General features: G+C 38.4%; 1 protein-coding gene across 5 annotated transcripts in view; it reads right to left on the bottom strand.

Annotated features, from left to right (window-relative positions):
• Positions 1–288: 288 nt before the first annotated feature.
• LOC139934341 (NACHT and WD repeat domain-containing protein 2-like) overlaps positions 289–21,572 on the bottom strand; it is a 62,222-nt gene continuing 40,938 nt past the window's right edge. For 4 of the 5 annotated variants that reach the window (XM_071928518.1, XM_071928519.1, XM_071928522.1 and 1 more), the window contains 10 exons: positions 18,314–18,516; positions 17,188–17,443; positions 16,228–16,611; positions 13,106–13,138; positions 10,154–10,494; positions 9,434–9,646; positions 7,143–8,876; positions 6,547–6,731; positions 5,878–6,002; positions 289–5,701 (listed from right to left, as the gene is read on the bottom strand). In XM_071928518.1, the coding sequence (XP_071784619.1) occupies positions 5,487–5,701; positions 5,878–6,002; positions 6,547–6,731; positions 7,143–8,876; positions 9,434–9,646; positions 10,154–10,494; positions 13,106–13,138; positions 16,228–16,611; positions 17,188–17,443; positions 18,314–18,516 (3,689 nt within the window). In that variant the 3' untranslated portion in view covers positions 289–5,486. The remainder of the gene's footprint in view (positions 5,702–5,877; positions 6,003–6,546; positions 6,732–7,142; positions 8,877–9,433; positions 9,647–10,153; positions 10,495–13,105; positions 13,139–16,227; positions 16,612–17,187; positions 17,444–18,313; positions 18,517–21,572) is intronic. The other variant, XM_071928520.1, reaches the window with a different exon arrangement.

Below are 21,572 nucleotides of genomic sequence, written 5' to 3'. Positions count from 1 at the left end.
GACCAGGGGCTTTGCAATTTCGGGTGTAATCATCATGCTCTTAAATTAAGAGAACTACTTTGTAGCAAGGTCCACTTATACTTTAATACTTGATTGCAATTTGAGTGCTTAAACAAAAGTAGGCTATCTTTGTGTTATTACCTTTTAATATTGTATTGCAATGCCACCCCTCGGAATATAATAACCAGCATAACATCATAGTCACATTAAATTAGTAAAGACCCGCCACTTCTCTTCTATTTTGAGTGGTGTCCCTGTCAATGATGTTGTGGCAGAGTAGTCCCCAAATTACCCTGTCCCTTCCTCATGCGTGTACATGTAGATATTTCATCTGCTATATTTCATCACCCCACACATTAGTTTTGAATGCACGAAAAAGATGATGATTGAGTAAATATTGTTCTTATTGCACTAAGCAAACGCTCTCAACAACACACAATAAAAAACAACCTCACAAATGATTTGATATTATTTTCTCATTTATTATTACACGTAGAATGAACACACTGCATACAGCTATCACTTTGTCTAGCAATGCACGTGTACAACGTGCAAAAAATGTCCACACTGAAGTCAAAATGTTATTAAGTTTTTTGGAATGTATTAGCTCCACATTAATTCAGCACAAAGAAAGAAGGAGGTGGGGTTGAAGATGGGGGGAGGGGGGCGGCGGAGTTGGGAATAGAGGGAAGGGGGAACTTGGAAACAAAAGACAAACGCAATGATTGAGAAATAAAATGGTAAATATTACCATATTTTACAGACACAATAAACAACAATAGCTATGACACGCTTTTCTGGGAGAAAACACTGTTATATAATAGTACGTTATCTACATTAAAAATGGGATAAAAGAATTAAGTGTTTCCACTTTACTTTGATGGTTCTTCATATCCTGTCATAATTTGTCCAAGTTTAATAACTATGTGTCTCTAATACATAATTTAACACTACCAATATCACCAGAGACTGATTACAATAGGGCCCAACTTCATAAAGCCTTTAAGCACAAAAACTTGCTAAGCAAAGAAAAGTGTTGCTTAACAGAAATAGGTTACCCGCCAAAATTACATTGAGGTTACTGTGTTGACTGGTGCCCCACTAAATGCTTGCTTAGCAAAGAAATTTGTCAGGCAGTATTTTTGCTTAACAGCTTTATGAAATTGGCCCTAGGACAGATTTATTAAGATTACCGATTATTGATTGGCTTTTCAATTTCTTTATGTTGTCTTTGTTAAGCTTTGCAGGACTGTGTTCTTAATAAGAAGAAATTCCTAAAAAAATATCTGATTTCCTTTTTTTATTTATACAATGAGTACATTTCAAATTGTACTTCTTTTAGAAGCAATGGAATCCATAAATAGACGAGTACTGTGCGTAAGCTGGACCCATCAAACGTTTCATTTCTGTTCCAACATTTTAAAATTGTCAGTAAAAGCCTTCAAAACAAAGTAATAATAGTTGAGCCAATTTGGGGATTTTAATTGTTTTTGCTAACTAAAAACAAAACGTAGTTAATGGCCTGATGTTTCCACCTTAGCAGAGTCTTTTTCGAGAGGTTAATTAAAAACATCACATCATTTGACCCCAACCTAAGATTTTTTGTTCAGTTGGGGGGGCCTGTCCAAACTATAGACTTCACTAGATATTGCTACCTAATGTTAAGAAAGTCCAAAATTAAGTAGCCCAGCAGGCCTAGCAAGGAATGTGTGTGCAATACATTTCAAATTGAGCGTGATGAAAGATATAAGGACAGTTGAGCGTACTGCCCTCTAGTGTCCAAAGCCTGCAATGTTGGCAACAAATTTTAAAAGTTGTGTATCTCTACACCTTTTCCCCTTTTTATGACACCCTTTTTTCATTTTTTTCCTTATGTTTCTTGAGGTAGTTTTAGAGCAATTCAGACCATATGAAATGCTCACAGCATATTTTACTGTACAAATCGGGCAATATAAATAATATTAATTACAACGTAAAAAGTTTTTCTTATAATTCTTTCAGATGACGACAAATAAAGACAATTGTAAAGTACAAATAAAGTAGGAACAACGTCAACCGACCAGATGCAATATATTCATTATAGTGGCACTTTGATCTGTCATTTCCCTTTTAAAAGTTCACACTGTGACAAAAGTGTGCCCTTCTCTCTTTAAAGTCTACTGGATGAGAGTAAAAAAAAGTTCTTCTGAACCCGGTAGGTCAATATTGGACTTACTCATACCAATGTATACGTTAAGGCTTTGAATCCCTGTCAAAAAAATCATACGTTTTTGCAAGACATTTACATAAATGCGTTTTGTAATTTGAGATTATTTTTGGGGAAGTCAAAGTTCATTGACTTGCTGAGAAGAAACTTAACTAAGCAGCAGGGAACCACCTACATCAACACACAAAACATTGCAATTTGGCTGGTAACTCGCTTTTGCTATTTAAAAATATCTAAGCTCGGCACGCTTTTGTCCTCATATCAGTGGGTCTCGGATAATGACCTAGGTCAAAGGTCACAGATGTAATAATAGTTTAGTAATGACAATCAAGCTACTCTAGTTTATCATTATGGTTGACTGGTATTTGACCTTTTAGATGACCTTGGGTCATGACCAAACCATGCCTATCTACTTAAAATGTGGACACACCCACCTAAATGGAAATGGACAACACTAAAGATGACATCACAACTAGAAGTACAACTAAAAAGCTCTGTAAAATGACGCAACTATTGCATCAAAATACTAGGCCCAATTTCATAGAGCTGCTTAAGCAGAAAACATTGCTTAACAATTGCTGAACAGAAATGAGCAGGCTTCCCGTCACAAATTGTACATGTGACATGGTTTTTTTGGCTGGTAACCGTATTCCGGTAAGCATAATTATTTTGAGCTTAGCAGTTTGCTGTGCTTATGCAGCTCTATGAAATTGGGTCCTGACCACTGTATTTGGGACACTAGGTGGCAGTAGACTAATACATGAATCAGGGCCTACTCTATTTTCATTGCTTGGCTTTCATTTTCATTGCTCGGCTTACCGTCAAATTCTGGATCACCTTCTTCGCTTACCATGCAAGCGTGAATTTCTGCGCTAGCTGTGTAAGCAAAAAATGCCTAGTTTAGTAACATGGATTATGCACACCACAAGCAAAAACTCATGGCTAACCCACAAAATTATGATGTAAGAATTCCCAGCTTCCCTAACAACCGGTTCTTTGCTTATGGTAAGCAGAGCCATGAAATGGGGCCCAGGGCTCAATTTCATAAAGCCTGTAAGCACAAAAATTTAATTAGCATGAAATTTCTTCCTTAAAAAAAAACAGGATTACCAACCAAATTTCCACATGATTTTCAGGATAAGCAAGCAACAGCTGAATACCAGTAACAAGCAATGTGCTACAAATTGAAAATTTGGTTTTTAATCCTGTTTTTATCAAGGAAGAAATTTCATGCTAAGCAAATTTTTGTGCTTACAGGCTTTATGAAATTGGGCCCTGGTGAATCCACTGATCTCGGATGTTTGCACATGCTCAGAACTATGTAATAAGTGGATAATATTTGGTGTTTCTGCTGTCACCTTAGCATGCCAACGTCCCTCAGTGTCTGTAAGAACTTCTGTTTGATGCTAAACACACTTTTTTTATATACTAAAACACGCGTCATTTTACTATTTCACTAGTTGCTTGCTTTACACGTCCATGTCATATTAAAAATGTCACCAAATGTCACCAAATAGACTAGATTTTCACTGAATTTGTTTAATATACAAAAATACAAGTACCTGACATAGAGATAAAATTCAAAAGCTAGTACAATGACAATATTGCCTGGTAAATGACGTTCACAACCTGCACCCCCACAAACATCCCCACATGCACGCCCACACAATCATATTTACAAGGGTTTTTTCCCATTAAATCGGCAGCATCTAGTTTTTTTTACAGGAATAACGTCTGCTCTGAAACAACCTGGGCCCAATTTCATAAAGCTGCGCAAGCACAAAATTTGCCTAAGCTAAAAAAATCCTTGCTTAGTAAAATCAGATTATCGGCCAAGACTCCACTCAATTGTTATGCTAAGTAAACAACAGCTAAATACCAGTCACAAGCAATTATGACATGGAACTTTGGCCAGTAACATGTGTTAAAAAAGCCAGCTATTTTGGTGCTACGAAGCAAAGTTTGTACTTAAAAAAGCAGCTATATAAAGTTGGCCCCAGCTACCTACAATCTGCAATCTATAAATAACTATATACACAACAAATCTACATTGTACCTTACCATAATTTCCAGCTATCAGCAATAGTAATATTGTTTTGTACTGTACAATAGAAATGGAGCAAAATATTTGCCCATTAAAACACTGCGTGTGTTATCAAATAGCACACCTACTTTCATAAAAATTGAATCCACTTAAAAAGAGACAATATTTGTTCGTCAAACAAATACATTTTTTTTTCAGACATTAATGTTTTCCCAAACACTTCATTACAATGACCAGGAAATTCTTCTTCACCAGCAAAAAACACAGCACTTCTCAAGATTGTTTGAACTTAAAATAAAAAACATACTTGCAACCCTTTTAAAATATAAGGCATATAGTCTGGGCCCCAAACCACAAACTCTAGCATTGACTATTCAACGATACTGGTATCCACACATGGACACGATGATGACAGAGTTACATGCATGGCTGGACAAAATCATTCATGCAATTAATGCATTTGCTTTTACCTTTAAAACACTCCATGCAACAAGATCCAAAGGATGAAACAATCTTTAGATCTTTTGCCGTCAGCGGATAATAAAACACTCTCTTATTTGGATCTTGTTCCGTTCCGTCTGCTGTGCATTTTGTCTTAGTTACCAGTTAAGTGCTCATGAATTTCCTAAAGGTGGTTGTTTTTCAGGTTCAAGTGGCATTGAGTGTCACCGTGCACTTTGCTTGACATATCTTTATATATTTGTTCATGTGTTATCCAGCTCTTTAAGGCTACCCTTTGCAGATACAAAGATGCCTTTTTTTGCTGTAGGTAATCTTACTTCTGAAATTTTTTCTGTTTTGACAGCTCTTAAATTTCACAATTCTTTGCAGATATAGGGATGAATAAGGTGTGTTATTAAAAAACAAAGGGTTGGCAAATAGATCGTATACATGATAGTTACTTGATATAGAGTTAATGTGAATTGAGGTTTTATGGCCAAAATCTTCTTTAGATTTGGAACTGTGTCAACGTTTACAATACTTTTTCAACTCTGGATCTTCCCAATGATAGTGCCAACTGAAAAATAACCCCAACAGTTTATTTCATGCATAGCATAGAATGAAAACATGTTTAAGTTTGCTGCGTCCATTCCTCTGGAATTTTTTTTTATCTAAACAAGCTTTAATTTTACAGATTTTTTAGCCACAAGAGATACTCACTGACGAGGATTGAGTTACCGAGACTTTATTAACTACAGAATTCTTTAACTACAATTTTGTTAGTTATTTTTTGTTTTAGTTGACGTTGCTCATATCAAACTCGCTGCCGGTCCTGGAGGCATCGCCGTAGACTTTCTTATCTTCCCTAGTGGTGTCGATGTCTTTAGAACGCAACCAGAGCGTGATGATGGAGGCATGACCTGGTAAACCAATCACAGCGCAGTCCCCGCTGGCCGAGATTTGACAACAGCTGATTGGGTAATCTGGGGTGAATGTCGCAATGCTTGTACCTGGAGACAGATTCAAAGAGTTGATTGTCATCAAACTTTGTTCTTAATATCTTTTACTATGCTTTTCAACACTGAACTAGACAGCCACACCACTTAGCATTTGGCCAGTTAAGGGAGAACCCTGTTTTAATTTTTTTATATTTTTAGGATGGTTCAGTTAGAGGTCAAAATCTTACCCTGTTGTAGGTCCCACATCCTTACGCTTCTATCCATCTTTGTGGAATCGTTGCTAACACATCTCTTTCCATCTTCACTCAAGTAGATGCTGTCTATTGTATGGGTGTGACCGTAGAGCGTGTACCTGATGATTAAATAGAATGGATACAGAATGATCAAATCTCTAACTTCAAGTATTAACCTTATTGAATTAAAGACACATTTCAGTGTTGATTATTATCAGTCAATAATATAATTTGTTTTTACCCTTACACTAATGCGAATTAAGGACTGTATACTCGATACTTTCCTCTGATTTCAGTGGAAAAAACAAACCACAGGCAAATCACTTGGGTGGGATTAAAACCCAGAACATTTGCATAGATGAGCAGATCTCTTTCCACTAGACCACCGAGCTAGTGGCTCTAGCAATGCAAGATTCATGGGTTTAAATCCCACTGAGCGATTTGCCTTTGGATTTTTTTTTTCTTCACATAACTCGGGTAAAAACAAGTTTGAGTTTTTAATTTTCTTTTATCCCTGATGCAAAAATAGCATAACAAAACCAATAAACAAGTTGACGATTCTTCAGCTTTCAAAGTCTCATAAAATATGCATTGAACTAAAATTAAACTTTGAACTGCTTGGGTTTCTAGGTACATTGATGATGATAAACCCATGGTCCTTACTTGAGTGATCCCGAAGCTAGATCCCAGACCAAGATGGAGCAATCCTCACACCCATTGACCACACACTGACCCTCTGATGAGATGGCCACACAGGTTGTATTAGCCAGTGGTTTCCACTTCTTGAATTGTTGACCACTCTGGAGGTCATACACGATGATGAAGTTACGGCTTGGGTCATCCAGTTCCTGGTAAAAGAAGGTAGGCAAATAATAATAAAAGTGGCTTCTTATATATAGCGCTTATATCCAGTGACGCTCAAGGAGCTTTAACAATCAGTATTTTCCTGATAGCACCATGTAATGGTTTACTACAAGGTGCTGTGGCACAATATGCAGCTAATCAAACCAGGAACAAAGACGCAAACCCCTTCTCTTCTCTAAATACAATGGGTTCCATTCAGCGCTGCTGCTAAAGCACAAAAGCAGCTAAGCACAACAAAAAAATGGCTTCTAGGATAAGATTACCAGCCAGAATACCATGTCACATGTACTATTTGCAACTGGTATTCTGCTTGTTTTTTCTAGAACAGAAAATTATTCAGCATTATTCTCTGCTTAAGTAGCTCTATGAAATTGAGTTCTGGTATAATTACTGACCTTGATAACAGAGACTACATAGTGACCATCGTTAGAGATTGCCGCCATTCTGGTCACAAACTCATGCTGATTAATCCTGAAATCATGAATCAATTTCCTCGCCGACAGATCCCACACTAGGAGAGGACTCGGTTTCTGCGTATCGTCTCCGCAAACACAACGGTGGCCGTTGGCGCTGACTAACAGGCTGTTCAGAAAACGATCCTCGCCGACTTTAAACGTGGACACCACATCCCCGCTGGTCACGTTGATCATATTGACGTACATTCGGTTGCGCGAGAGCGCCACCACGTGCTCGTTGTCGCTCATGGCGTAGTACGGCATCTTCTGATTCATGATGCCTTTCAACTTGGTTTCAAAGCTACCCGTATCGATGTTGAAGATGAGAAGTTCTCGGTTGCACAGTACGACCACACGATGGCTGTCGATGAAGCGCACATCGCGCGGACTCGTCAGGTTGCGTAATGTTCGGACGCACTTTTGTGTTGTGATATTCCAGACTTTGAGTTCTCCTACGTCTGTTGCGACTGAAACCATATACGTGTTGCTCGTCGTTATCCTGAACAACCCGGAGAAGATATGCTTGGGTGTCGTCGTGGGTTCATCCGGGGACTTGGCATCTAGTTTAAGTAAACAGTCCCTCGACGGGACAAAATTGCACACTGGGGGCTTAGCAGCCTGCTTAAATAGTTGTTGCATCTTAGGGTAGATGGATCCCTTCTTCTCGAGGACACCACCACTAAGACGTTGTCTCAGCTGTGTGAATAGCTGAGCACCGTCGGTGGACAAGCTATACGCAGACAGTTGAAGAAACTCCATCAACATCTGCAAGTCCGAGTTATTGTTGTCTTTACTTTGGGCTAGTACCACATCTTCCATTACACTGTACACATCATTATGCTCTAACTTGCTTCGGAACCACTCTATATCCCATATATACTTGTCGGCGAATTTCTTCTCTCCACTACAGAAGGCGTGGTACACAAGTTCTCTGTACCTTCGCCTGTTTGGGAAGGTACCATAGATTGAGGGCTGCGGTAAAATAAACCTATCCATAAGAACTTCGATTCCCCCTTCTTTAACGAAAGGCTTCTTCTTATTCTTTGCCCAACGACTCTGGTAGTAGTCCAAGATATTCTTCTGTAGCTGTACTCTGGTCTGTGAGCTCGACACGTATCGCTTCACGGCGAGCTCCTTCAAACAGACATTAGCCCAAGTTCTCAAATAGCGATCGTCAACTACACGCTCCAAGAGAAACGGCGCAAGCTCTTGACAAATGGCGACCCACAAGTACGTTGGTGCCCTGCGTAGCACCGGTCTCTTGCGGGAGTAGACCTCATCTAGTACTGCGTCATCGCAGGATAATAAGTCATTCATTTCTGCATCTGATAGACCATCTCGCGCTACACATAAATATCCCACAGAATGACTGACTGCCGTTTTACCATATCTCTGTTCTATTCTATCAAAGAACATGTTCATTTGAGCACTTATGTCCTTCTGCAACGTTGTCTTGCTGTTGTCATCGTAACTACGCCATTGACAGGCATCGTGACATGCTAATTTCACAAAGAGTGGCGTGGGGCAACCACTGACAGCCTCTCGTAGTAACTGAGACTGTGTATCACTCAATGTTCTCCCATGACTCTTGAGCAGACCGTCAGCCATCTTGGTGGAATCCTTTCCGGACAGTTGGGGTACCTCCACAAAGCTTGCGCTGTCCCGCAATAAACTCTGTCGTCAAAACAAAAAACAAAAAACAAAAAGAAGAATTTCTACATAAAAACAACAATACATGAGGTTACATGTCTGTTCTTGTTTACAGTCTAAACTTCTACACTTCAAGGAACACTTTTCAGATTGAGGTGCAGACTCCTGTAAGACGTTTTTTTGATTGCTAACATTACCACCTTATTTGCATTGTCTTAGAAACGAAAGGAATTTCATAGATGCAGTAAGTACACAAGTGTCAAATCTTCGACTCAGTGCTTTAAGGGAAGTTTCATACTCGTTGAGTGAAAAATCGTAAATAAGGTTGAAAACATTCATCAAGATCCACAAGTGAATGTTTTTCTTGGAAACTGAATGTTTCTTTTTGCCAACAATAACTCTGAGGACCACTCTCGATCAACTAACTCCATTTACCAGGGGCTCCAAAATACGCCAAAAAACAATTTTATGAAATCAATAAAATGCACTAATGATCTTAAAAAGGTAGGAGATTGAAACCTTGAGACATGAGGGTGGTAAAGTTGGAAAGAGGGAAGAAAAGAAGGGGCGGGGCGCTTTACCTTGAGATGACTAAATCCTTCAAAGTCTTTGCTTCTCATTGTAAGAATCATCTTGACATTCTCTGGTAGTACGTCCGGGATCCAGTTAAATGCAGCTGTGGCATCCCCAGATGAGGCAAACTGGTCAATGCCATCAAGAACCACCACTAGGGGGCGGTGTTCAGTCACGCGCTTCAGCAGAGTTGGTAAGTCCTTGCTTAACCGATTAGCTCCCTGGTTAAAAAATAGTCCAAAACCAAAATCAGGTTTACCTCTTATTAAAACTTGCATTTTGAGAGAATATCTGAGCAAAATAATATAAAAATGTTGTATTGATATTCATCTTATTATTCAGTTTGCAGTACCACCATGTGTATATCTACTTGCCGCGTAGATAATGTTCTTTTGAGAACTTGTATTTCTATATATTCTACTATCGCAGACTAATGGTAACAATGGTAATAATGGTAAAGGTTGGCTAAGAAAAATCTACTCCGCGATAGTAGAATACAATCGTGGAGTAGATTTTTCTTAGCCAACCTTTACCATTATTTAACAGAAATGATAAATAATTCAAACAGCAAGAATTTGAAAAAAAAACTTTGATTGAAAAAAAAACCAAAAAAAACACTCACATCTCGGAATATTCACAAAATATTTTGGCGCTTAGGCGGCATCACAGTTATTTACGAAAAGAAAAATTGAATTTTTAAACATTAACAAATTTGAATTGCCCCTTACCTTTGATGCAACAGATATATGTTCACCATACAGGTATGCAATCTGCTCACACGCACTCCTCAGCAGTTGGTTCGGTGTAGACGACTCCGGGGTAGCTCCAACAAACCTGACCACGCAGGCACTGTGCGGTAACACTTGACTGCACAGCTTGACCGACATTGCAGCGAGGGCGCTCTTCCCGCATCCCGTCCCTCCGTGGAGGATCAGAGGAGACTGGGTGTCGCTGCTGAGGTACTCTCGGATGCAGCTCAGGAGGTTGGACTGACCGTGGAATGTGTCTGAGTGACGCTGGCATAATAGAGTGTGATGTTGGAGTTCGTGGTACAACCTCCGATGCGTTTCTGAAAGAAGGATTGAAAAGTACAACGAAAGATTTAACTAACATTTCAATTCACATCTTCTGAAATTTGAAAAAATTATATTACATGAATATATTGTATTGACCTTATGTTTTTGGCTGTCCATAAGAAAATTAAAAAAGGTTTGATATTGAGCCGTCTCGATCGGTAATTAATGGAGTACATTTTCAAAGTGCTGGCTTTAGGTCTTTAGCATTAACTCTGAATTAGAGTCCATCTACGATTTTTGTCAACTTTCTGCAACCAATTGAAAGCAAAACTTGTGTCTTTCAAAAGGCCCAATATAGCAATCCTATGATGACACATTTCTCCAAATGATAAATGCAACATTTAGCATTAATGTAAGTTAAGTGTATGAACACTTTAGAAAGATTTGTCAACAGCGTTTTGGGGTGGTTTGTTTTTGGCCTTCTTTATTTTGATTTTTGATCTGCGCTTGACAAATCCTAGAGCTTTGTTCTATAAACGCCAGCTTGTTATTAATTTCAGCTTTCTCCCTTTCAATCAATGGTCCGCTGGTCAAATACTCAGTCAAAACACCCGAGGACCTGTCAGAATTCTCTCATAGTGGTCTGACTGGCTAGTTTAGTGTTAAAAAGCATTATTATTTTCATTTGAAAGATCAACCAGTGGAAAAGACGATGGATTAGTAAAAAAAGCTTGTTGGTCCTGCTGGCAGTTACTTAAAAGGTTAGGTGCAAACCCAGATTATTATTTAGTATTATTAATCATAATAAGGTTAAGATTAGTAGAGTACATTGTGAATCGTCCTGTATGGCATTATACTTCAGTGTACACAAAATGGGTAATAGGTTTTTGAGTTCCAGGTTACTATTCGTAGAGGTCCTTTCAGTGCAAACAAAACCAATGAAGAAGTCTAGCTTCAAGTCTAGTTCCGTTGTAGTAACCTGGGGTTATTGGCCACCTGCTAAACTTACACGACTTGAAACTGACTTGTAATGTAGTTAGAGCCAGCGATAACCCAACAGTTAAGTGTACTTTTCATAGAGAACAATAACCAGTATTTCCTTAATGTGGCTTCGCACTTCTGGAGAAATCTTATTTACTGATACTTTCTGTCATCTCTCTATGAGAAGATGAAGTTGAAGTTGTTGAATTCATCCGGGGGTCTCAAAAGAAAACGATGTAGCTCAAGCATTAAGAGACTCCAAGTTTGAAGTCTTACGAGATTATAAAACTCAAAACAGATCGCAGTAAAAGTCAGAAAAACAACCGACTCGTTCGAATCTCAAGTGGACCACAGAATCCCTCAAGATCTCACTCCGAGAGATTCAAAACCGATTCCACAGTAGATACCTTGTTGTTGTTTTCATTTGAAAAAGTTGTGTTGTTGCTTTTAAGGAATTCATGCAGTAGCGGATAATGGACTTAAGGGCCAGTGTTTATACCCAGGTCTAACACCCCTGTGGCTATCAGCAGGGCCCCCAATAGACTAAAATCTGCAGGGTTAATTTTGATTCAGGGAAAGGGGACTGCTGAAAAGGGCTTGCTGAACAAATAATCCGAGTGAACAATCCTTTTAGTTTGTTAAAGCATGGAGGAAGGAAAACACAAAGATAGGGTCATAGAAAGAGTTTTCGCCAGCAGAATAAAAGTCACCATTTGAAACTTTCAGTTGAGAAAGTAGCAAAAAAGTGCAACATGTGTCACACTGAGTGCCTGAACCAGAAACATTGGTTATCGGTTGAGCGTTTTTGCGTGTTCGGTTAAGCGCAGTGACGATGCTGTTCAGACCAACCGATAACCGACTTGTTGAGTTGAGGATAAGCAAACAACAGCTGAATACCAGTAAACAAGCAATATGCAGCAAAATGGAAATTTGATTGGTAATCCTGTTTTTATCAAGGAAGAAATTTCATGCTAAGCAAATTGTTGTGCTTAGCAGCTCTATGAAATTGGGCCCAGGTACCAACCGCATCTCTGGCCACAGCATTCGCAAACGGACACAAGAAATCTGAGAAACGATTCATGCATGAATCGCTCCTCAGATTAAAATGTTTTTTTGGAAGGGTGAAATTTTTCCAAACCATCCTTGAAGGGAAGCCTTTCTCAAATTTATTTATACTATAAACAGCTGCAGTGCTTCTCACTAAGTAAGTTTTAATGGTAATTAATTATTGGAGTATTTACCAATCTATGACCCTACCTTCAAATACAAAGTCTATAAACATGGCAGAGAGTGTTTTTATTTGAAAATCAAACACGCATGTTACTTGTAAACACTCTAGTTGTTAAAACTTCTCAATAAACATGATACACATTCATAGTGATGATCCTCCTTCGAGTTTGTTGAACAAAATTACCAAAGCGGTGTTAAAGTTTTGTGTTAATTAAAAACAGAATCTCACTTGTTAATACTTGGAATATCAGTAATGGGAATGAAGATTAGAACATGCTGAAAATTTGTTAACATTTCATAGTTAGTAATGATGAAGTGCAAAAAAAACAAAAATCTTCCTGCAGATATGAAAGTGGAAAGAAATGTTATATTAAATTTATTGTTAAGTTGGTGTTACTCATCATAACGTATGGTTACTGAGCACTGCAAAACAAAGAAAAGAAAAAAGGGCACCTTGCGAAATGATGAAGTCTCCGGAACACACAGCTTTATAAAAAAAAAAAAAAAAAAAAAAACATTGGTCAGAGAAAAAAAAATCAAATATTCATCCTGCAAGTATAATATTGATATATTGAAGGTTTCAACCTTCAAGTCAAAAACCCTGAACAAATCATCTTCAATTATGAAATATTCTGTGAAATCATGTCATTAAATTTGAAGACCCCAAAAAACAATTTTGTTTATTTATTTTGCAGAACCATTCCATTACCATAACCCAATAATGCACAACCTCTTGTGTTTTTCCCCCCATAAATTCACAGAATACTTGCATTTTCCATGAAAACCAAAATAAATATAATTGCTAATTTAATTTATTACAAGGACTAAATCAAGCGAAGTAAAAACAAAATATGTTTACTGTCCCTGCCCGCTTTCTTTTTGTATTACAACCAGAATTGTTGATATAATCGATATATGAACGGGATAAATTTATCATGCAATTCGGAGCGTACACATAAGTACAATTAATATTCTCCTCATCAGGCAAAATTCGTCAATCTATACCACGTCCCACAAGGCACACCTTACTGCTGTGTCAAACCATTCTAGGTTAAACCCATTTTATGTAAATTGTCCTCATCATTGGTAGTATGAACCCAGTTAAATTTATTCCGATTGCACAGAATTGTTGATAGTCATGCAATCCAGAGTGTACGTAAAAATGTCCTCATCATTTGGAGTATAAAGCATCTCAAGTGAACTCAATTAAATTTATTCTGATTGCAAACAGATTTTGCGGATATAATCGATATTCGTAAAGAATAAATTTCTCATGCAATCCAGAGTGTGCATAAAATACCCTCATCATTGAAAGTATAAAGCAACAAAAATGTACCCAATTAAACTTCTCTGATTGCAAACATAATTATTGATATAATCATTGATATTCTTGAAGGATAAACTCATCACACAATCCAGAGTGTACGTAAAAATATTCTCCTCATCGGGCAACATTCGCCAATCTATACCACGTCCCACAAGGCACACCTTACTGCTGCGTCAAACCATTCTAGGTTAAACCCATTCTACATAAAATACCTCATCATTTGGAGTATAAAGCATATAAAAATCATCCAAATTAAATTTATTCTGATTGCAAACAGAACTGTCGATAACAATACATGAAAAATTTCTCCTGCAGTGTACGCAAAAAAATATCGTCTTCATTGGGCAACATTTGTCAATCTATACCACGTCCCACAAGGCACACCTTATCGCCGCATCAACCCATTCTAGGTCATCATTTGAGCACCGAGATCCATTTGAGATACGCTCCCCTCAGCTAATGGCTAGCACCTGCAGGTATAGAGAGCCTTCCTCTCGTACTCCAGGTTCCGAGGGAGATGGGGGGGGTAGGCAAAGCTAATGATGATGACTACACTAGGCCTGAGGTTTACATTAGTATGTGTGTCGCTCTTTAATACCATTATGTTAAGTCCCACTCCTCTTTGCTGGGCTATTGCTGCGGCCCGGCCGGCGTGTAGGATAGATTATCGGCAAGATGAGCTTTATGCAAGAATCATCGTAGCAAAAGTTATTAAAGCGTCACCGTTGCACTGGGTGGATCGTATTCATTTCAATCATGCTCGTATTATAGTCGCCGGTCGATAATTATGATTTTACAGGTAAAAATCTCTTCTTCTTTTTTTTTTTTTTTTAGATCCGGTCTAATCAAAATTAATCTATGGGTTAATCTCCCTTTACAGTGGTCCAATGAAAGAAAAAAAAAAGGGAAAAAAAAGAAATTCCAATTTATCAAGTGATTAATACAGGGAGATTTCTGATGGTTAACTCCATGCACACAACAAATATATAAAAAGACCTAAGATTTGTAGAAAAAGGAATGTTAAAATGTCTTTAAAATGCACATGAAAGACAGATACTGTCTATTTCAAATGGGCAATTGGGCAATAGACTATGGGTAATGCGGACCATGTATACACATAGCAATTTACAGGCAGACGGTTAAAGGCAATCTAATATACAGACCTTGAATTTCATTCTTGAAGAGGCATAGCAATTTTCCTTTGCTAAGGGGCACTTCTAACAAGAAAATTTAAATTGCTGTGTTTCAATTGATTACATGAATGTTTCAATTTCAACGTACACTGTACATTGCAATTGCTTGGGGACAGAAAGACACTGGCAGGAAAATGTCTCCAAAACATTCTGCCAAAGTGTTTCTTTTTGATGTTGATAAAATTATGTTCTTGCTTCTAAACTGCCTGTTAAGATTGCCCAGTACGACATGGCTTGAGACTAAAAGACTCTAACATCATTAGAAGTCTGCAAATAGTTTACAAAAGGTTTCCAGCATGCAATAATGTACAAGCATAGTGATAAAGAATGCATTTCCCTTTCCCAAAAATCATAGACATTGAATAAAAATGTTTATAACACCCTTACCAAAATTCTGCCTTTTCATTGGTTTAGAGCGCATCACATGATATGTCTTAGTTTTTCTAGAAACCCGGCGTTTGTGTGATAGTCGTTTGCCATGCAATAGTAAAGACTATTACATTGCGCGCGCGGTACCCAGACATCTTTTTACCCACCTCGAACCAACTCAGTTGTGCATCTGTGTATCTGAAATGTCCGTACGTATGCTACGTGTACGAGGATGATAAATAGTCTGTTGGGGTGTTATAAAACAAATGTTGACTGCTTTTACTCGTGCTGCGGTTAAAACTACGACTCCCTCGGTGATCCCCAAACCGTTCCATTTTTCCTCAGCTGCGCCTCGGGAAAATAGAACACTCCAGGCATCACCTCGGGAGTCGTAGTTTTAACCATAGCACTCAAAGCAGTCAATATTTGTATAATACAGTTTCTGTACATACATTTTTATTTATTCTATTGGAAAGAATCAAGTAAAACGGATGTGAAAAAGAGAGTCCTGCTTAAAGAAATACTATAACCAAAAACAAAAAGAAAAAAAAGGAGGGAAAAAGGGAAAAAACATTTGATACTGATATGGGACCCATGTGGAACCAGAAGTTACCACTCAATGAGCAATGCAGTCCAAAGAAGAAACAAATAAATAAATAAATAAGAAAACTGGATTCAAAACTTACTCTTAGCCATTACATCTTCTTCCATCCTCTCCGCTATTGCCCTGTCGATCAACTCCGTCAGCATCTGTTGCGTCTTCAGGCACACCTCATCGATGTATTTAGCGTGGGTGGAGATCCCATCTGGGTCGAGTCCCTTAGGGCTCCACGGGATGTCAAACTTAAAAAAGTTTCCCTCGTTGACCTTGGCAACCAGTCTCTTGGTGAGTTGAGCGAGTTGCTCATGAGAGTGAGTGTCCGCCTCTTTATTGTCTGGTGAGAGGTCGAGGTAGATGCTGGCCGTCTCGTCGTTGTGATCGATGCGAGTGAAGCGGCGGTGGAGCCAGATGACCGCATCGCTGACGCTCGTCGGACAAAAGACACCTTCGTCGATCTCCATCTCAGCAACTGACAAATTCAAAACAAAAGAAATTTACTATTGATGATGCGAAAATGCTGATCATTTCACATCAACTAATTGGTGACATACTCAAGCTTCTGTTGCCCCTGGTCTTGGCCTTCATATCCCTTCAAAACATCCCCATTGTCTTTGAGATTTTCCAATGAAAGCTCCCTTTACTGCTGAAATATAACATCCTGATTTGCCAACTCAAATTAAAATGTAAAAAAACATTAATGGGTAACAAATTGTTAAAGAGTAAATACTTTCCCCCATCGGCCGCTCAGAACTTTGCCTTCCACCTCTTGCCACCCAAATGAGAACGAAAAAGTGCACAAATGAATGGTTCGATACATTGGACTGTAACCCCCGAATACATGTATTATGTCTTTGCACACACTAAAGGGTCAACAAAGTATAAAAGATACGTTCAAAAAGTGAACCAATGAGTTTGTGTCTGTTGAAAATATGGCAGGTACTATTAAACAGTCCTAAAACTTCTTGGAATGAACACGGCTTAATGAAGGTGTTTTTGGCAATCTGCCTGAAAGTTGAAGCCTTTGAGGGCGTCGGTCTCCACTCACCAGAAGCCATGTATCGTTCCTTCTCCTCCTTTCCCCAGGAACTCCTCAAGATTTCACAAATCATCTCTGCCTCATCTTCCGTTGCTCTCCCCTGGAACAGGTAGACTGGCGGCACGGCGTTGGAGTCCAGACTGTAGTGTTTAGTCAGTAGACTCCTGTCTTCTTCACCGGCCACTTTCTTGAGGAGACGGTCGAACGCAGAGGCCAAGACGCGAACAGGTGTCTTACACCGGTCGTACTTCATATTCAGGAAAGACTGCAATGTGTGTGAAGATGCGGGATGGAAAATGGATGGGGAAATGTAAATGTGGAAAAAGAAACAAACAGATTGAGACAACAAATTAAATGAAAGATAGCGTTTCAAATGATTCATGGAAACGGACAGGGAAATGTAAATAAGGAAAAGTTATAAATGAAAAGAAACATAAAAACAAATAATTTTATATAGTGCGTGTATCTACCAAAAAGGTACTCAAGAGGATGGAACAAAGAAAGACTTTAACACGGGTTCTTTAATTGCATGAGTGAAAGTATGAGACCAATATATTCAGGAGCTTGTAAGGGTTTACAAAGTGCTGTGGCACATTCAGCAGCCACTGCCAGAAACACTTGGGCAAACCCCTTCGGACTCAGTTTGAGTCCCGCTCATGAAACAAATAAGATTAAGACAAATAATTCAATGAAAAAAGTAGTGTTTCATATGGTTCAACCAAGAAAAGATTTGATCCTGTGTACAAGATAAACTATTTTGTGATTAGATTGGAATTTGTGTGTGTATTCAATTCAAGGTTACACTGTATCGTGGTTAGGATATTGCACAGTGTGATGACAGTACTTATTACATTGTATGTCCATCTACACATGAATAAAATTGAGAAGCACAAAACTGAAACCTACAGAAATGATAATAATTAAGTAAATACATCAATCCTTATTAACCTAACCCTTCAAAAATCATAGCAGCCATAATCGGCTTAAAAAGTACCCAAATGCCCATAGCGGCCACAAACGGTCTAGCCGGGGATCACACCCAACTTAAAAAACATTCTAGGAAGCGACAGGGTTAAAGAGTTAAATGTTCTACAGTTGTAATTTATATCTTATCAATTCCGGTCAAGAATCTTACCATGAAGTTGGGACCAGTCGAGGTAGCCTGACAAAGTTTGATTTCTCGTAAACACTGATCCAGAAATCGTTCATCTTGAAGCTTAGGGTCCCACAATCCCCAGTGAAGATCAATGGCCTCAAACTCGTAGCCGTTGAGGGCGCAATGTTCTCGAAGCTTGGGATAAACTCGCTCCATCAGGGCATTTCTCTCTGTCTCTGAATCTGAAAAAATAGAATCCAAGAACAAAGATGCAGAAAGAATGAGAACAAGAAATTTTCCTCATATAAAAGTGCCCCTTCAAGGCCTGCATTTTCACAACACTTTTTTTTTTAAAGTCAGTAGATTTAAAATTTTCCCCATTAATACGGAAGCATTAAGTTAAGGATTAATTTCTTCGGATGAATACTGTTTAAATATCAGTACTATCCAATACACTGAATGTATATTGCAGACATCTCATGTCATGGATGCACAATTTGCCCCATCTGTCGCATTTTTTATTGAGTGACGCTTGTACTACGTATATTGTACACAGATACTTCCCAATCATAGACCATATGCATCATTTGACGTCTACAGTAGACGCATCATGAACCCAGTAAACTGGTATTAGTTACCTTCGAAATTCATATTACGGTTATTTCATGTGACAGGTTAATCAACTTTGGGAAAGACATCAGGAAAATTATCATAAAATTCCACGTTTAAAGTCTTCAGTTGGAATTGTGTTTTTTTTTTTCTGTTTCTTGTTTGTTGCCCAAGAGATTGTTGTAATAAAACAGTCAAATTTTAAATTGATTATAAATTACCTATTGCAAGTATTAAGTGTGTGTGAATTAAATATTACGCAACAATGTAATCCATATTTGACGTCACACATTGTAGTATGAAATACAATATATCATATTGTGGTGAGTAACATAAACAAGCTATAAATTACTTTGCATTTGGTGTATTATTGGTTATTTGTCAAATCCACGTTATGCCAGCGTTTGAAACACAAGATACCGTGAAGTGCTGAACAACACATAAATTAGCTGTAAATTACTTTGCATTTATTTGTCAATTCCACGTCATTCCAATGTTTGAACTACAAGATATCATTAATTTTAATTTGTTTACTGGAATTATGATAAATTGTTATGCGCTCTCGAACAGGCTGGTCCTGGAGAGAGAGAGCAATAATAAGTTCAATAAATTATTACTGTTATTATATCATGTAGTTCCTAATAATACATAAATTAGCTGTAAATTACTTTGCGTTTATTTTTCCATTCCACGTCATGCCAGCGTTTACAAATTTATATATCAAAAATGATATTCCACTTGATGTGATTTTCCAGGGTTGTCCTAGCGAGCTGTTTATCATAATACAACAATCCTACATCATCAGCGTCACGACGCCCATGTAGTCTGCATCATCCCTCTTAAAGACACTGGACACAATTGGTAATTGTCAAAGACCAGTATTCTCACTTGGTGTATCCCAACAATGCATAAAATAAGAAACCTGGGAAAATTTGGGCTCAATTGGTTATCAAAGTTGCAAGAGATTTTTTTGTAATTGTTCTTTTCCAGCGCCTTGAGGGGGACTATTTCTGCTATTGTTTTTGCGCTTTATAAATTTCTCTTTATTATTATTATTGTTATTATTACTATAAAAGAAAAAAACACCCTTGTTGCACAAGTTGATGGGCTTTCAGATGCCTAATAAAAGGTTTCAGGCATGAAGTCTTTTATTATTTAAGTGAGAAATTACCTCTTTCTCAAAAACTACATGAGGGAGCCATTTCTCACAATGGTTTATACTATCAACATCTCTTCATTGCTCATTTACCAAGTAGGTTTTTAACAATTATTTTGAAGAAATTACAAATAGTGTCCAGTGCCTTTAAAACCAAACTCTCTCCACCACAGCCACTGTGTAAATGTAGGCCTACATGTACAATGTACACCATGAACTACTACTGGACTGCCCATTCTAAATTTGCCTGTCATTGCCGAGACTCTGTGTTGAAAATGTCAAAGGTGGGCCAGCGACTCGCCCCTGGAGCTGTTGTCATCCATTTTAATGAGGTACATGTAGGGAACTAGAAAAAAGAGGGGGGGGGGGAGGTCGCCAAAGCGATGAGGCTACTACATGATGCTTTGCGTTAGGGTTGAGACATTTGGGGAGGAATATATTGCAGGAAATGGATGGTATGCTAAGAGGGTAATATAGAAAACCCTGGATAACAAAATGGTGTAAATTTCAGATGATTGCTGAAACCCAGCAGTAGCCATCTGTAATGTGTGTTGAGTGTAGAGTAACAAATACATCACTTGTTGTAAATAATACATTGTAATTGAAGGAATGGTTTGAAGTAGAGATATTGTAGGAGTAGGAATTGGTGGATGAGTTTCAAATGATGCGGAACGAGAATGATGAGATGAAAGTAATGTCAATCTCATTGGGGTACCTTCTGAAGAGCTTACATTACAAAGGGAGGCATTAGGGTGCGTTCGTTTAGCTTCCCTGGGTCGACTCCACCCCAGTCTGCCCCCCGGTGCATTCTAAAAGCTTTGACGTCATTTCAGGGGCTCACCAAGGTCAGCTGCAAGTGCCCTGCTTATGGAATGGGTCACTTGGGGGTGACCCGAGGTGCATGACGTTACCACGAGAGGGCGAGTGTGATCGTTCGATTAGCTCTTGTCAGGGCCAGGGGCTCAACCGAGTGAGCACCGCGGGGTCGACCCAGGGAAGCTAATCGAACGCACCCATTATATGGCTCAGAGGCAGTACAGTACTGCTTTTAAAGGCAGTGGAAACTATTGGTAATTACTCAAAATAGTTATTAGTATAAAACCTTACTTGGTAACGAGTAATGGGGAGAGGTTGGTAGTATAAAACATTGTGAGAAACGGCTCCCTCTGAAGTAATGTAGTTTTTGAGAAAGAACTTATTTTCCACGGACTTGATTTCGAGACCTCAGAATTAGATTTTGCGGTCCCGAAATCAAGCATCTGGAAGCACACAACTTCTTGTGACAAGGGTGTTTTTTCTTTAGTATTATCTCGCAACTTCGACAACCAATTGTGCTCAAATTTTTACAAGGTCTGTTATTTTATGCAAATGTTGAGATACAGCAAGTGAGAAGACTGGTCTTTGACAATTACCAATAGTGTCCAGTGTCATTAAAAGCAGAGACTATTGCTTTTAAACGTTTTCATGGTGAGCGAAAAAGAGCAGGATACCAGCCGCAAATGGTGCATGTGAAATGGTATTTTGGCTGGATAC

The sequence above is a fragment of the Asterias amurensis genome, chromosome 3 (genome assembly GCF_032118995.1).
Source record: "Asterias amurensis chromosome 3, ASM3211899v1".
Classification (NCBI taxonomy): Eukaryota; Metazoa; Echinodermata; class Asteroidea; order Forcipulatida; family Asteriidae; genus Asterias; species Asterias amurensis.
Note: the sequence above shows the minus strand (reverse complement) of the source record. Positions and strands in the feature narration are given on the sequence as shown.